The following is a 17,972-nucleotide window of genomic DNA, read 5'->3' on the forward strand; positions in this document are numbered from 1 at the left end:
AGCATAAGAATATAGGCTGTACTTGGACCATCTAGAGGTGATGAAGTGGGAGGAAAATCCCTTCAGTTACGTCCATGAACTCAAGGCAAGATAAATTAGGAAGACACTTGGTTCTGATGCTAGTATTAGGGAGGCCAGATTCATAGCTATGATAAAGTGAATTGGGAAACTGCTCACGTGTCCCTGTCTATCATCTCAAAGGTATACAAAGCCTGCAAAGAAAAACTGCAAAATGGCAGCCAAGAACAAACACTCCTAGGGACAGTTCCAAGCCCCAGAGGGGGAGAGCTAAAGCAAATCAGCAAACACCCCAAACAAGCCAATTTACCAGTAACTTCAGCAAAATTCAGCAGAACACCATCAAAAATATAGTAAGAACACAGGGGACTCCCACACCCATTTCCATCACAGAAACCCAGGCATATCCTTAGACCAAAAGAATAAACTTTTATTACAGAATAATAAGAACATAAAAGTAGCCCATCCAAATGGGGAACAGGGCCAAGGCCATAGCGGCCTGAGAGTACAGGAGGCTGATGGCAGTTGCTAAGTCAAGGATACCACCCCCTGGCCTATCTTCCTGAAAGATGAGAAAAAAGCTCCAACTTCTCAATCATCCAGTTCTTTTCTCCCAAGAAGAGCTCAAGAGCCACAAGGCTCATCCTATGAACACTGTACACAGGGGTGGGGGAAGGGTATCTCAGTATGTGTATGTGTGTGTGTGTGTTGGTGAGGGGAGTACAAAGCCCCACAATAAAGCCAGTTTTGTATGTGCAGAGGAAGACAAGAAGCCTGGCCTTTATGTCCTGTGTTCCAGGGGTTGGGGGGCTGGGATGAAGCACCTTCGTCTCCTGTGGAGTCACACTGGCAACGCCAATCATTCTGCAGCTCCCCACTCACTAACGGATACCAGCCACAGGCACCTGCTGCTGTTTTCGAATCTTGTTGAAGAGTTCCATATACTGGGCCATGGTGTCAGCAGGGCCGTACACCCCGTCGTGTCTATTCCCAAACATTGCTGGTGCCCCTGGATTGTGGCTGCCCAGGAAACTCTGCAGGAACTCCAAGACCAGGTTCCAGCAATCACTAGCCACCACACATGGGCCATACTCCACCTAGGGGCCAAAAGGACATATGATTTGAGAATAATTGTATTCAATCAAGTGCCTGGTACATGCAAACTCTAAGATCATGGGATTTAAAGCTTTAAAAGACCTTAAAGATCATCTAATCAAACCCTTCATTAAACAGATAAGGAAGCTGAGACTCAAAATTGAACTAGCTTGCCTAAGGTCACAGAGTTGAGATTTGAACTTGGGTTCTCTTATGCTTGAATTGACTCCATCCATTATGATTGCCTCTCTATATTAGGTATATAAGCAAGATATGACAGATTCTCCTCTTAAGTAGGTTATAATCTAATAGTAGGGGAAAGACAAGGACAAAGTAAGTATGAGGATATTAAGTGCAAAATATTGAAAAAAATCCCAAATTTTCAATCTTTTCTTATTCACTGGCTATTTCCCTGTTACTTACAATCATGCCCAGATCTTCATTGTCAAAAAAAAAGCTACCATCCAGTATCTCTCCTTTCTCTACTCCAAAGCTGCATTTCTAGAAAAAGTAATTTATACTCATGGTCTCTAAATTCCCTCCTCTCAAAACAACAAACAGATAAATAAATAAATTCTCTCCTCTCACTTTTCAATCATCTACAACCTGGCTTCTCAACTTATAACTCAACTGAAAAGGTACTCTTCCAAGTTACCAAAGATCTCTTTAATTGTGAAATCTGATGACTTTGTCTCAATCCTCATCCCTTTGGACTTTTCTGAAGCATTTTATATTATTAACCCCCTTTTTCCTCTGGATACTCTCTTTTCTCTGGGTTTCTCTCTCTCTTAGTTCCCCTCCTACCTCCCTGAGTGCTTCCCAGTCTACTTCAAAAGGCTCTGTTCTTGATAAGGCTTTCTTTTTTATTCAATGTCCAACTGGTGATTGATTTCAACAGCTCTTATGGATTTAATAATTTTTACCAAATGATTCCTAAATCCATATATTCAAACCTGAGTACCACTCTCACTCCCAACTGCCTACTGGAAATTTCCAAATGAATTCATATAGGCATCTCAAACACAAAATATCCAAAACAGTACTATCTTTCCCCTAAAACCTATCTTTTTCCTAAGTTACCTATTTTCATCAAGGATGACATCACCTGGCCAATTGCTCAGGTTTGCAAACAAGAGGTCATTCTTAACTCCTTCTCCCTTGCCTCTCAAATCCAATCAGTTGTTGATTATTGGTTCTATCTCTGAAATATATCTCTTCTTCAGTACCCTTTCTTCACTTACAGCAACCACCCTACTTTTAGGGACCTATCACCTCTTGCCTGGACTATGGACATAGGTTCCTAATTTGACTCCCAGCCTCTCCATATCATCAGAACTACCATTCATTAAAGCACTTAGCACAGTGCCTGGTACATAGTAGTTGCTATATTAAAATTCCCTTCTCTTCATTCATAAATCAGAGATCTGAACATCTCATTCTCCTGCTCAAGAATTCTCCAGGGCTCTCTTTTGGTACCAGGATAAAATATAAATTCTTCTAGCTTTTAAACTCCTATGCCATCTGGCATAGGCTTACTGAGCATTATTCTCCTTCACATATTTCACAACTATACTGGCTGTTTGTTGTTCCCTACACACAAGATTCCATCTCTCAGACTCTGCACAGACTTCCCTATGCCTGACATGCTCTTCCCCCACCCCTTCAAAAAATTTCCAGCCCCTTCTAAGTTCAGCTTAATAGTTAAAAGCTTATTATTTTATAATAATATAATATTATGATAATACGAGGCTTCTTGTTATAATAAGCTTAATTATATTATATGCATAATATAAGGTCTTATTATTACTAAAGCCTTTACACCAGAAATTACTTTGCATCTAGTTAATAATAGTAGTAATGAGAATAACTATTAAAAGTAATAACATCTATACAGCACTTGAAAGCTTGCAGAGTGCTATACAAAGATTATCTTTTTTTGTGCTCACAACCCCAGGAGGTGCAAGTATTATCCTCACTTTAACATATGAGGAAACCGAGGTTGAGAAAGGTTAGGAGATCTGCCAACAGCCATATGACTTCTATCTGAATCAGGATTTGAACTCCAGTCTTCCTGACTCCAGGTGCAGGATTCTATCTACTATATCATCTAACTGCCTCAAGTTAATTTTCATTGTATATACTGTTTTCCCATCTTGGGTAGAATATGGGCTCCTTGAACTATTCCTTTTTTTTTTTTTTTTTTTGTATTTGTATCCCCAGTAATTAAAGCCCTGTCTAGCATGAAGGAGGTACTCAATGAATATTTGCTGAATGACAGTGAATGATGAATAAAAGGAGAGATCCAGGCAAAGTGCTATGAAATATGTGAGGAGAGAGAATACTTCAGGGGGGAAATGGTACCTAAGTTAGACTTATAAGAAAGGAAACTTCAACAGAAAACAAGATTAGAAAGGTAGGGGAAGGCCAGTCTGTGGGCAGCTTGGCGCACTAGGATCAGAAATCTATATTTTATTGAGCAAGCAATGGGGAGGTCACTTGAAGTTTCTGAAAAGGGATGACCATTAGGAAGGCGATATTAAAGGAAAAGTATCCTCCTAGAACATCTAGCACAATGTTAGACACATCAGGCACTCAGCAAATCTTTTTGGGAAAACTGATATGAATAGTTCAGACACTATTTTACACCTCCTCCCTCCATATAATTCTCCCTTCTTCTTCTAATACAGGACTTTTTTTTTCTGGACAATAAATCCTTTACTCACCCTTAGGACCAAGAAAATCTCTGATATGATCTAAGAAACAGGTTATCTGCTAATGTACTGAGTAAAACCTCCTATGACACCTACAACAATGATGAACTGATGGGAGCACACATAGGTAGCTGTGAATCTCCTTTTCTCAGGCACAAACAACCTTCTCGAAGTAAAACAAAATTCAGTTTAAGTATGGACCCTAGTACACTCTTTCTCAACTAGCCTCCCTGAATACTTGAGCAAGGATTTCAACACCAGAGGTGAACTCAGTTGAGTAGGTGCAGTCTGAAGTTTGACCACTTATGCTTGGATGAAGTAGAATGAAGAGAGGACATGATGGTTAAGAAGGCTGAGACTCTTGGAGCACAACATGTCTGAAGGGGATAGTGGCAGAGAATAAGGTACTGAATTCACTGAGAAAAAGAAAGAGTGACCTCGAGAGAACAGTGGATAGCAACGACAAGATTCTCAAGAGACTACGGTGAGCTTTAAAGGAAGAGAGATGGTTGCTAAGTGATGGTGGCAGAGGAAGGGTCTAAAAGTGGCAGTAGGGAACAAGGATTTTACCAATCAAAAGTAGTATTTCTTCCTGGCTCTATGTGGCTGGGGATATGAGAGAAGGAGCAGACAATCTTAAGAGAGGGTTCCAGGGAAAACAATGTATTCTAGAAGAAACTATACTTTCAGTGAGCACCAAAAGATAGAAGGAAATGTGAAAGGAATAGATGTAGGTTGCAGGGAAATTTGTTAACAATTAACAAGAGACATCATGGCAAGGGAGATCAAGAGCAGGTCTGAGTCCAAATCCCACTTCTAACACATCCTGGCTGCAAGATCTTGAGGAAATCAGTTTACCTTCACTGCTCTAGATTAGATATTACAAAGATGCCATATGCACTAGCAGAGGAAGCTAGGAGTTTCTGAATTGATGAAGACATAGGTCTGGTTCAAAAAAGAAAGAACAGAGGAGAGTTCCAGGGGGTTAGAGAAAGAGGAGGGAAAGAGGAGGACAAAGGGCTAGGGAAGGCCAAGGCTGACAAGAGGAGAGGCAGGCAGCCCTGCCTAAGCCAGTGATTCCTGACATCCCTCACAATGAATCCACAGACTGAATACTGTGCACCCCTGCTGGGTTTATACCCCACCCCCCAAAGAGATAAGGAAAACAACTTTTACAAAAATATTTATAGTTGTGCTCTTTGTGGTGGCAAAAATTTGGAAAATGAGGGGATGCCCTTCGATTGGGGAATGGCTGAACAAATTGTGGTTATCTGTTGGTGATGGAATACTACTGTGCTAAAAAGAATAATGAACTGGAGGAATTTCATGTGAACTGGAACTACCTTCAGGAATTGAGGCAAAGTGAAAAGAACAGAACTAGGAGAACATTATACACGGAGACTGATACACTGTGGTACAATCGAATATAATAGACTTCTCTACTAGCAGCAATGCAATAATCCAGGACAATTCTGAGGAACTTATGAGAAGGAATGCTATTCACATCCAGAGAAAGAACTATGGGAGTAGAAACACAGAAAAAAAAAACAACTGCTTGGTCACATGGTTTGATGGTGATATGATTGGGGATGTAAACTCTAAACGATCACTTCAGTGCAAATATTAATAATATGGAAATAGGTCTTGATCAATGACACATGTAAAACCCAGTGGAATTGCTCTTTGGCTTTGGGAAGGGGGTGGGAGGAGGGGAGAGAAAGAACATGATTCATGTAACCATGGAAAAACACTCCAAATTAATTAAATAAATGAACTTTAAAATTTGTTATTAAAAAAAGATATTGTGCTGTGCACTCAAGTGGAAAAAGGGTCCCACCATCTCCAGCCATTACATAAATTCGACAGTGAGTTTAAGCTTTATGTCTAAATACACATGTGCTATACTACAATGTTAATTTTGAATTTTCACACTCCACTTTGTCAATTTCTATCAAGTTGGAAAAGTCAAATTATTGAAAGTAATCATGTAGGAACAAAGTGGGAAGGTATCATATAGGTATCTGCACTATACATTTGGGTGTGTGTGGTTGAAAATAGTAGGACAGAAGAGGGAAGGAGAGAATGAAGTTCATCTTTATCAAGTTCAAAGGTAAGTCACAGATGGAAAAACGGTCAAGCATAGTTGTATGACTTAGTGCTGAAAAAGAATGGAGAAAATTAACCTATGGATTTCCTTTACTGCAGAGGTAGGGAACTATGGATGCATAATATTGCATATACTGTCAAAAATGGTTGATATGTTCATTAGTTTTGCTGAGCTATGTTTTTTCCCCTCTATCTTCTTTTTATGAAGCAATTTTTTCTTTATGTATTTTAGTAGTGATCAAAGAATTAGGACACATATATAGGCAATAAAAGCAACTAAAACTTTAGTTAAGATCCAGAAGTAGATTAAGTTATCGAACAAAAGTAAATCTAAAATTAAAGCATAAGAAATGTAGACTAGTCTTTAGTTTTAGAAGCTTTTCTTATATTTATACATTTCAAATATTAGACTATACTTTTTCAATATTTTGTTTTAAGAACTGGCTTAATGAAGCATATTTAGAAATAAAGATGATATGAAACCAAAATGCCCAATAAAAATAAGATTTCTTTTTAAAAAGAAAAAGGTTTGAAGATTTCATTCATTCTATACTTTATTAAATCTTAACCATCCTTCAAAGACCTAGCTCACAGGACACTTTATTCATTATACCTGACCTACCATGGGTAAGTAAGTAGGGTTGTTGAGAAGTAAACATTCTGTAAACCTTAGACTGCTATAGAAATATGAGTTATTATATAAGGCCTTCCTTCCCCTAGAGTCTCATTAATAGCACTTCATTTTATACCTAATATATTTATTATGTAATGTATATATTAAAGCTGTCTTCACCTTCTGGATTGTGAACTCCATGAGGACAATAAAAGGTCTTATCTAAAATTTGTGTTTCACTTGTCTTACAAAATAGTTCTTAATGCCATTTCTCAAAAGTTACCTAATTATTATTCTATAGGACAATGATGGTGTATAAATGTAGATTTTGAACCTTGGACTTCATCCCCCAGAAGTCCCTTAGTATTTCCCCAAACTCCCTTTAATCTCTCCTGCGCCTCCACATTTGCATGGTCATGTTGTTGTTTTATGGGTTCTGTAGCTCCACCCCCTTTCGCTCTCTTCTTCACGAGCTTGACTGAAGTTAGTTTAGTACCTTTTCACTCTAGTTTTTTGTAAGTTTATTATTAATAAAACTTTATAAAATATAATATTTAGTTCTTGTATATTAATTTTAATCTCTACAATGGCAAACCTTTTGGAGACTGAGTGCCCAAACTGCAATCCTCAGGCAGCATGTGAGCCCCCTGCCTTACCCCAGACAGGGGAAGGAGGAAGACCTCCCATTGTGCTGCTGGGTAGAGGGATGGGTCATGTGAGAAATGTCCTTAGGTGTGTGGAGAGGGGAAGAGGAGCATGTGTCATAGGTTCACCAACATGGCTATAGGATATCAAGAACAAATATGAACATCAGATATAGCTAAAAAAGTAATCATCAGGACAGCTCATTTCTATACCTTCCTGCTCCAAAATCCCCTTCCTTCCAACTCAGGACTAGTAACTATGTTTTCTACACTCAAAGCAGCAAAAGAATTGTTAATCATCAGTAATTATGTCAGGCGCTGATACAAAGTTTAGCTAAAACATGCTTCAAGTACTCATGGTACTTTTCTCATGTGTAAAAATGGGAATAATAATAGTGCCTACCTTACAAATTGAATACTATAGAAAAGTGCTATATATATTGTTTGTTATCATCATCATTGGCTATTTCTTATTCACCTCCCAGATCTGTTCTTTCCTTCCCCTGAAAACTAATCTTTCTCTGGACTAATGAAGGCTAGGGAAACAGCTAGTGAAGAATTGCTTCACATTCCACATTAATGGGAGGGAATAAGCCTATCCTAGAACTGTGGTTCCATACAAATAATGAAAACTGTGGATAATATAGATTAGTAACTTGTCTGATGAGCAACTCTTGGGTCACATAGCTAGCAATGGTCAGAGGGTAGGCCATGTACCAAGTCTTCTTGATTTCAAGGCATGGCCCTCTCTCTAGTATATCACACTGCTTCTCTATACCATATATCAAATTCCTGTTTTCAAAATACCTAGTGTTCTTAAGAATTATTGTCCTTAAGAGAACAGAAGCACATAGGTAGCTGGGAAAACAATGGGAAACAAAGTTAGCACACAGGAGGTAGACATAATTGGGAACAAAGTCCTAGTCTCCATTCCGCTACTTACTCACTATATGTAGGATCTTAGCCAAGTTATTTCCCTTTTTGGTACTTGCCAATAAAATGAAGGAGTTGAACTAAATATTATCTAAGTTCCTTAAAGCTCATTCTAAGCTTTATGCTCATTTAAAGGATTCAGTAAATTTCAGTGTTCTTTGCTGGATGCCCCCCCCCCCAATATCCCTAACCCTATTTCCCCAAGGACTCACCTCCACAGAGATGCCTCTAGCACTGGGTCCCATGGTAACAGTGCCCACCTTCACCAGGAAGTCACAGTACTGGTAGCGGGTGCCCCGGGTCTCAATCTTGTTGGCCTTGGCATTTTGAAAAAAGCCCTTGAGTTTCACCATAAGCACATCAAAATTTGCATCAGCAATAAGGCAGGGGCCATTCTCAAAGAGGGCAAAGCAGCTTAGAGGGTATTCTGAGTTGTGCATCACATACATCAGCTTCCCAGCTTGGCCTAGAAGGGAGTAAAGGCCAAACTCATTACCAAATCCAGAACAATGTGGAATTCAAGGTATAAAGTGAGGAAGTTGGACAAAAGAAGCCCTTAAGGTCCTTTCCAATGGCAAGATTCTACGATCCTGGAAGAAGGAAGCCCTACTGCAGATAGTCTTGGCATTTACTCAGAAGCATCAGACAAACTTGGAGTGAGAGAGAGAGAGAGAGAGAGAGAGAGAGAGAGAGTGTGTGTGTGTGTATGGAAAGGGAGGGAAGAATGGAAAGGTGAAGAGGAAACAATCTTAGTCTTAAATATCACCCAGAGATGCCCAGCCAACTTTATATAGAGATCCTAGATCAACATAAGACTAAGAAAGGATCTGTCCTTGGGAAATGTCTTCTTCACAAGTGAGAAGCAAAAAGTTCAGATGCTAAGGTACAAGACAGCATGTCTGAGTTCCAACCCAGTTCGGTCACATCATCCCAACCAGTGTGAGCCATGTCTATGGAATCTACATCAAAAGGCTCCCCCATAACTAGATCTCAAACTTGTAACATATCTATATGAATGTCATATTGCTTTCCAAAATCTTAGTATCAAAAGGATATAAGAACAAGTGATCACAGCCATAGAGTTAAAAAGGACCTTAAAAACCATTTAATTAATTCCCTCATTTTACAAATGAGAAAACTGAGATTTAGGGACATTAAGATACTAGCCTAAGAATACGTAGGTTTAGGCATCAAGTCGAGATTTGAACCCAAGACCTCTGACTCCAGAGCTGATGTTCTTTCTACTATCCTACTGTTTTCTCCATATATATTTATAATGTAAGTCTTGGGAATTTTCAGTACATTGCCAATACCAGCAGAGACAAAGCTCTAGTAGGTTTTATAAAGCCTGTAAAGATTTAAGCTAGGGCCCAATAAACAGACAAAGTCTGTTGTCTATGGAACAGACTAGTTGTTTTGATAAAGAAAGGGTCAGGCCTCCCTTCACTGCCCCCAAAAAGAGCCTCTAAGTGATTAATTTGAGATAACATATATGTAAAAAGGGAAAAAAAGATAGGAGAGAAAAGAGGAGGTCAGGTCAGGAGAACAATGAAAGATACCTGCCAGTGACAGACTATACCCAATAAATGCTAGAAACTATATGTTTGTGGGGCAGCTAGGTGGCTTAGTGAATGAAACACCTGGCTTGGAGCTGGAGGCCCTGAATTCAAATCAGACACTTCCTAGTTGTGTAATCCTAGGCAAGTCACTTATCCTGACTGCCTAGTCCTTGTCCTTCTGCCTTAGAGTTGTTACTAAGACAGAAGGGTTTAAAAAAAAAAAGTGTATTAAAAAAAGAGAGAGAGTATATTTGCCAAATGGCTTGCAAATCTAATCAAAGGGACTTTAAAACTAAAAAAGAGGGAGGAGGGAGAAGGCTATCAAGTCAGATAGCATAAAAAGTAGCTACAAAGAAGAACAGCAGTCAAAATAATTGATTTCAAAAAAGAAAAAATCCAAGTAAGGAGCAAGTAGTAAACCCCACAGCATCTAACACACAGAAAAAGTTTTGTTTAAAACCCAAAGGCTTGGGAGCAGCTAAGTGGCTCAGTGGATTTAGAACCAGATCCAAACAGGAGGTTGTGGGTTCAAAACTGGCCTCAGATAATTCCTAGCTATGTAACCCATGGCAAGTCACTTAATCTTTACTGCCTAGCCCTTACTACTCTTCTGCCTTAGAACCAATATACAGTATTGATTCCAAGATGGAGGGTATGGGTTTAAAAATAAAAAACACATTGGCTCAAAGTTTAGGGATAAAGAAGATCTAAGGATGCTAATGCAGGGAAGAAAATTTGACCTCGAAGGTTATCAGAAGGACTTAGTGGGATGAAACTCTTGACTGGACCATGGCTCTTATTGAATACAACATATTCAAAATAAACAAGACAAGAAAAAGGAGGTGGGAGGAATGGGATGGCATCTTTTATTAAGAAGGTATGTTCATATGATAAAATTCAAGAACCAGGAGAGAAGCTTGAAGGTGAGTTATTTGGGTGGTCAAAAGAGGGAGAAATAAGTGGTTTTTGTCACTGCCGACATACTATAACCACTAGGACAAAAAAAGAGGAAAGAGATGAAGATCTTGGAAAATAGATCACAAGCTTGGTAGAGAGGCATAATATATATAGTGATGGGGCCTTAAAATTCTCTCTATATCTGCTAGAGTTCTTTTTCTCTAATGAAAATAGTGGCTTGATTTGATTTGCTTTAGTGATAATTTCATTTTTCAAGATGTAAAGGACACAACATGGCCTTGGTTCACACTAAAGGGAAGAACTGATTGCTAAGGCAGAAAGGATATGTATCCCAGAAAGGAAGTGATAATTTCCTCCTCGAGTTTGTAGACAGAAATGGAGAGGAAATCTTTGCATAGTCTGGCATATCCCACAGATTTGGGGAAAGCATATTTCAAAGGATTCAGCAAAGAGATAGGTAGGATCTGATGGACAAAAATGCTTCAGTGGAAGTCAGCCCAAGTGGAATAGTACATGCTCAAAAATGAAATTCTGGAGGCACAAAAGGAAACAACTCTTTTGTTTTGTTTTGTTTTGAAACCCTTAACTTCTGTGTATTGGCTCCTTGGTAGAAGAGTGGTAAGGGTGGGCAATGGGGGTCAAGTGACTTGCCCAGGGTCACACAGCTGGGAAGTGTCTGAGGCCGGATTTGAACCGAGGACCTCCCATCTCTAGGCCTGACTCTCAATCCACTGAGCCACCCAGCTGCCCCAAAAGGAAACAATTCTAATGAAGAGAAAAAATGGAATTTTTCTGAAGAGACTGATATGAAACTTACCACCTAACTTAGATTTTTAAAAGATGGAAACAAGGCCAGGAAACAAGATAAATAGACTTCCATGAAAGCTAATATTCAAAATGACCTGGGGCTGGTAAGGCAAGCTAAGGACAACAAAAAACCTTTCGTGTTTTGTTTTTTTAAAAGTTATATTGAGGGGGGCAGCTGGGTAGCCCAGTGGATTGAGAGTCAGGCCTAGAGACAGGAGGTCCTCGGTTCAAATCCGGCCTCAGACACTTCCCAGCTGTGTGACCCTGGGCAAGTCACTTGACCCCCATTGCCCACCCTTACCACTCTTCCATCTAGGTGCCAATACACAGAAGTTAAGGGTTTAAGAAAAATTTTTTTTTAAAAAAAAGTTATATTGAAAAGATAATTGACAACTTGGGAGGCAGAGCTATTTACCTCCTAAATGTTCTACTTAGAAAGGCATTCAGGGGACACCTGGGTGGCTCAGTGGATTGAGAGCCAGGTCCAGAGATGGGAGGTCCTGGGTTCAAATCTGACCTCAGACACTTCCTAGCTGTGTGACCCTGGGCAAGTCACTTGACCTCCACTGCCTAGCCCTTACCACTCTTCTACCTTGGAACCAATACACAGTATTGATTCCAAGATGGAAGGGAAGGGTTTGAAAAAAAAAAGGAAAGGCATTCAATACTCTAGTGAAGTATCTGTGTTTGATCCCATGCTAATGAATGTTTTTTTAATCAATGACTTGGATAAAGGCACATCCATTAGATTTTCAGATGAAGAAACCTGAGAGTGATAGCTAGTCCAATAGATAAGAGTAATAGGATCCAAAAGGTTCTTCGAAGGGAGAGTATTGGGAAAAATCTATAAGATGAGTTTAGAAAGGATAAATGTTGCATGATAATACGTGTATAACCCAGATTGAATTGTTTGCCAGCTGTGGAAGAGAGGAGAGGAGGGAGACAATTTGAATCCTATAACTTTGGAAAACTTATGTGGAATTACATGTAACTAATAAAAAAAAATTTTTTAATTAAAACATTAAAAAAGATAAATGCTGTTAAAACCAGTGGAAAATACACATCAGCCATGGGGGGGGAGGGGGGAAGTCGGGGGTGAAGGGGAAAATAAGAGCATGAATTATGTAACCATGTTAACTTTAAAAAAAATAAGTATTAATAAATGTTAAAAAAAAAGATAAATACCAAGTGTTATACTTGGATACAAAAAAAAAAAACCCAATTCTACAAATATAAGATGGGGAGGCATATAAAAATATTGCTTTTTCTGGGGGGAAAAAGATATGGAGGAAGAGAAGGACCTGGCAGATTGATGAAACAAACTTGAGACATTTCTAAAGATGCTTTCAACTTTCCATGATTCTGTCCATCTCATGATGGCTAAGACATAAGCCCCCCAACCAATTCCTCAGCCCTTCAGTGCCCTGAGGCAGGAGGAGCAAGAAAAAAGGGGAATGGAGAAGTCCTTAAAATTCCTCTTTGTAAAATGGTATTTAAGAATTAGCAGACAAAAAAAAAAAATTCATTCCTTTGCCCCAAGACTGTACAGTCAGCCCAGCATGGTCCTCAGCTCCTCCATGCAGCCTAGGGCTACAGACGTCTTTTCCTCAAGGGACCACATGCATACAGTTTACATAGTCCATGACCGAAAGTGGTATCTTCACTTATTTAAGTGTTTTGTAATGTTAGGTTTAATTTGTTATTAATTAAGTTATATAGCAATAACTAGAATAATGAGAGATAGATACCAGGGAAAGGATTCTTTCCGACTGTCCCCTGTTATGCACAGTCAGAGAAATATCACAACGGTCACTTTAAGGAAGATTTGCATGCTGGGAAGGCTGTTGGGGAATTCTGGGCACTCTCTGGATACTGACTGTTTGGAGAGGTGGTGGCTGACTTTTTTCTGGTTAATATCAGTTAGAAACTGGGGCTAAACTTAACTGTGAAACCTTAAAAGGACATCTGTAAAGGTGGGAAGTTTTTGTTTGGCTGTCAAAGCTGCTCTCCTGAAACGAAGTGCAGCTACCAACTAGAGGGTGTTATTTTCCCTCACTGAATCAGCACGAGTTCTGACTCAAAGCTGAGAAGAGCCAGAGGAGACATTTTGATATCTAACTGCCATACTGATCAGTTAGAGAAGACAATTTGTTACTTTTGTTTTATATTTTAAGGAGAGTAATAATATTGAAGTTTATATATTAGGATAAGGATAAATAGAGAGATTTGGGTGTTAGGTAGAAAGTGATAGAATAGTTTAAGGAGAAGAAAATCCTTGTGGATCAGTTTGGTGGGATATATTTAGTAAATCCTAGCTTTAGAGTAAGAGTTTTCATATTTTATCTTTACCTCCTTTTCCTTTCCCTGCCTCACCTGAGAGAAATTAATAAATAGGTGTTGGATTATACTGTGTCCAGCAGCTTTATACACCGTCTACCACCAAGTGACCCTAACTGCTCAGGTCTATAATCAGCTATCTATCATCAATATCAAATAAGTAGATCAATATCATCTATAACAGTAAGGCAGTGATGAGGGCCCCCCATAAACATACTATTAAAAACTATTGGATGTTTTTGAGAGGGAGAAGTTGGGGAAGATTTAAGAGTTTTGGTAAATGGTAAGCTTGATGTCAAAGTATGATATGACAACCAAAAAGATTATTATGAACTTTGGCTGTACTGAGAGGCAGAGCTTCTAGGAATGGGGAGGTGGGTAACAGGGTTATAGTTATACTGAAGTCTCTCCTGTCACACCTCATCTAGAGGACTGTATATATTATGGGTTCCAGAGTCTGAGAGGGACACTGATAAACAGAATTCCAGAGGAGGGCAACCAGGATGGTAAAAGGCCCTAAGTCTATTATATCAATTGGAGGAACTGAGAATGTTTAGCTCAGGAAAGAGAAGGGGAACAAAAAAGCTTCCTTCAAGTATCTGAAGATTTTTTTTTTCAATGTGGAAGATGAGCTTCCATTTTGTTTTATTCCAGAGGGTAGAAGCAAGAATAATGGATGCAAATTTAGCCTTAATGTCAGGAAAATCTAACAATTACAGCTGTCTTTTAAGTGGAAGTGTCAGGATCCCCCCCCTTCAGGGGTTGTCAAGCAGAGGCAGACAACCATTTGTAAGATATGTTATTATTGGGGTTCCTTTTACATGTGACTAGACTATATATTCTTTTCATATCTTAAATTCTATAATTCTGGAAAGGAAGGAGAAAGAGAGGCTTTATGTTTTAATGATTGGCACTAGAAAGCCTTAGTTCAAAACTTGTCTCAGACACATTAGATGAGTTACCATAAACAGGTCCCTTACACCAGTGATGGGCAAATTTTTTAAAGAGGGGGCCAAAAGAAAGGAAATGCTCATCTGTCAGTCTGTTTCTAAGGCAACTCTTTCGAGGTTTCATTGTATTGTATCCCACTCATTGTATTCGTCAGATTAGGAATAATGTCACCTGTTTCAAGTCCCCCCCCCATCTCCTCCCCCCCCCCGCGGGCCATAGTTTGCCCATCACTGCCTTATACTGTTAGTGCCACAGGCAACTGTCTAAGACTACAAAATTAAAGGGATTTACCAGACTCTATCAGTAGTAGGAGTTCTCCATGATGATGAGGTCATAGGATTGAACCCCTCCCCGAAATTCATCATCTGGTGATGAGCCTCTCTGAAATTAGCTAAATCGGTCTTGGTATGATAGGTGCACTGTCCACCACCAGGTAGGCAACCCAAAGCCTTTCTAGCTTGGTTGAACTTCCAAAGCTTGGTAGGTTATGTTACTAGTTATATTTGTCATGGTAGTTCATTTATAATGTTAATTAAAAAATTAGAAAACATTAAATCAAGTATTTTCAAAGTCAAGGCTTAGGAAAATGCTTAAACCAAAGGATACAGACAATTTCAAAGACAAAATCGACAATTTCAGTCACATAAAATGTGAAAGCTTTTACATGAACAAAATCAGTGTAACTACAATAAGAAGGTAAATCATTGAGGGAAATGTGACATTTTTTTAAACTCTTACTTTCTATTTTACTAACAACTCTAAGACAGAAAGGCAAATGTTAAGCAAACAGGGATAAGTGACTTGCCCAGGATCATACAGCTAGGAAGTTCTGGGACCAGAGTTGAGCCTAAGTTGTCCTGACTTCAGGCTTGGCATTCTATCTACTGAGCCATCTAACTGCCCTGGAATTGTCACATTTAACATCTCTGGTATGATCTGGTATATATCCAAGATATTTAGGAACAAAGATATAAGGCCGCTCCCAAGAGTCATTCCCCAATGGATAAATAGTTCGAGGATTAGAACAAATTTCAAAAGAATAGCTAACTATTAGCCATAAAGAAGATTGCTTCAAATGACTAATAAGAGAAATGCAAATAAAAACAACTCTGAGGTTTCACCTCACACCCAGCAAATTGGTCAAGATGACAAAAGATGGAAAGAGTTGATGTTAAAGGGACTTCAGAAAAACAAGGATACCGTAAGGAGGTCAAAAACAAAGTTTCATATGGAGAATATATTGAGATTGAGTGAAGGTACATTTTAGGCTTAGGAAGTGGCCAATGTAGTAACAGAAAAGAGTTCCAAGACAGGAAATTTTATGCAAAAAACAAAAAACTGTGGAAAGATTTCTTCTTAGTACTCAAACCTTTGACAGAAAAAAATTTGTCAGGAGTTCAGAAATACTAAAGTAATCTTGAGTAGAAAAATTAAGCCAGAAAGATGTCTTAAGAACATGAACAGCTACTAAATCTGAGTAAGGTTGCAGCTGTCCTACTTACCACACACTGACCTTGGCTGCCCATGGTAGAGGCTGCTGTGTGGTAGGTCTCACAGTCCACGCAGAATGTCCCCTGCTTCTCTGCCCCTAGCAGTTCCAACTTCCTGGTCAGGAGCTCCACGGTCTGCTGGACACTCTTACCCTCAGCCACAGGCATCTGGGACACACTAGAAGGGTAGTGATGAGCCTTCAGGTCCACAAAGATGTGAACAGGCTCCCTGAGCTTCTCATCCAGCAAAGGGAGCTAGAAGCCCCAGGTCCTAGCCCAGTCAGAGCCCCATTCCTGCTGAGAGATGCCACTACTCACATGTGAGAAGGAACACTGACTACAAGAAGTTTGTATGTGGCTTTGAGACAACTGAGAATTCTCCAGAGGGGAGAAAGGAAGATAAAGAGATCCTAGGGATCAGACCGAACAGATCAAAGGCAAATCCCACATTCTCCCAACGCATTTCCTGCTTTTTGCCTAGGTTCCTGCACTCGTGTACCTTGCCTCTCATCATCATTCCAGGTCCCAAAAGGGAGATTATTTCTCAACTCTGGGGACTACTAGAGGGCAGAAATCAACTTGCAAGTGCCAAAAATAACCCCAGAAGGGAAAGGGCTTTACTAGCTCTCAGGTGTGGAGGCAAAAGGTAGTGCCCTTAACGTCAACAAACATTTACTAAGTAAGCACTTAGCACTGGGGATTCAAAGAAAAGTTGGGTTGACAAAGGACCCCATGGCCATAGATGAGGAAAGCAGACCACGAAGGCACTAAGTCTACATTTTCTATTGCCATTTCGCCTCCATTTTCAACACGCTGAGTTTTCCGAAGCCGGGCCCAAGAGCATACAGAAGCTGGCTTCTTCCTCCTCTCTGTACCAGGGATAACGTTCGGTCCCTCGATCCAAGGAGGATGGTCATACAGACCTGGTAAGGCAGGAGGGCTAAGCTCAGATCCTGCACTCCAGATCCAGTTCTACCGTAGTTAGTCTCCGACTGGAGGCCGGACCAGGTTCCTCAGTGACCTCCACGGTTCCCCTCCCCGCCCTTCACCTTCTAGCAAAACGAAGAAATGGTTTAAATGATTTCTAATGTCTCCCAGAAGCTCTAAACCCTACAAATTGAAAAAATTCTACAAAATCCACGCAAAACGCTCCCTGATCCCCAAAGGCCTGCAGGACCCGGGGATTGGGAGGAGTTGAGAGCTGGTAGAGGGAAGGGCCCAATGCCAACCCGAGTCTGGGTATGCCGCAGTCATCCGCCTAGGGGAACAACACCCCATCAAGGCCGTGGAGATTGGGAGGGGGTCTCTTCGGGGACCCAGCGCCCTCCCTGTTCTCCCCCGCGGGTCCGCTCCGGGTACCCAAGGAACTTTGTTAACTCCCCATCCCACGGAACCTCCCCTCCCCCTCCACGTGCCCATTAGCGTCCCTACCAAGTCACTCCCATGATGCTAGGCCGGGCAAGAGTGTGTGTGCTCGAGGAATCAGATGCGGCGGCCTCTCCGCTTCCCCGAAGGAAGCCCCGCAGCCAAGACTCGGGAGGGAGGTGGAAGGAAGAACAGCAACGGGAAGAGAAGGAAGTGGGGTGAAGGAAGGGGGTGGAGAAAAGAATCAGGAAGTGACGTACTAAATCGGAACCCGGAAGTGGTGTATTAAACTAAGTGTCTGGTAGAGAGCGCAAATCATGGAGGTGCCCGGGGTTGGGCAGTCATCCCAACTAGGAGCTCCGCCCACTTTCCCTACACTTAGAGCGGTGCGGGAGGTTTTTAAGAATTGACTCGCAATTTAAACG

At 40.3% G+C, this 17,972-nt stretch overlaps 1 protein-coding gene across 4 annotated transcripts; it reads right to left on the reverse strand.

Moving 5' to 3' along the window:
- Positions 1–427: 427 nt before the first annotated feature.
- Positions 428–17,755, reverse strand: MED20 (mediator complex subunit 20). Of its 4 annotated transcripts, none has more exons than XM_044672460.1 (4): positions 17,614–17,755; positions 16,206–16,350; positions 8,333–8,586; positions 428–1,115 (listed from the first exon to the last, which is right to left on the reverse strand). In XM_044672460.1, the coding sequence occupies exons 2-4, from the start codon at positions 16,348–16,350 to the stop codon at positions 900–902; spliced, it is 615 nt and encodes a 204-aa protein (XP_044528395.1). In that variant the 5' UTR covers positions 17,614–17,755; the 3' UTR covers positions 428–899. The 4 variants fall into 4 exon arrangements, with proteins under 4 accessions (XP_044528395.1, XP_044528393.1, XP_044528394.1 ...); XM_044672458.1 differs by having other exon boundaries at positions 16,206–16,360; XM_044672459.1 differs by having other exon boundaries at positions 8,333–8,580; positions 16,200–16,360.
- Between the last annotated feature and the right edge of the window lie 217 nt (positions 17,756–17,972).

Source organism: Gracilinanus agilis, chromosome 4 (genome assembly GCF_016433145.1).
Source record: "Gracilinanus agilis isolate LMUSP501 chromosome 4, AgileGrace, whole genome shotgun sequence".
NCBI lineage: Eukaryota > Metazoa > Chordata > Mammalia > Didelphimorphia > Didelphidae > Gracilinanus > Gracilinanus agilis.

What these genes read in the sequence shown, in the direction of transcription:
- MED20 (XM_044672458.1), bottom strand. An exon ending in CTCTACCATGGGCAGCCAAG is followed by an intron (nt 8,587 to 16,205) that starts GTCAGTGTGTGG and finishes ACTCCCTTCTAG; the next exon opens with GCCAAGCTGGGAAGCTGATG. An exon ending in CTAGAGGCATCTCTGTGGAG is followed by an intron (nt 1,116 to 8,332) that starts GTGAGTCCTTGG and finishes TTTGGCCCCTAG; the next exon opens with GTGGAGTATGGCCCATGTGT.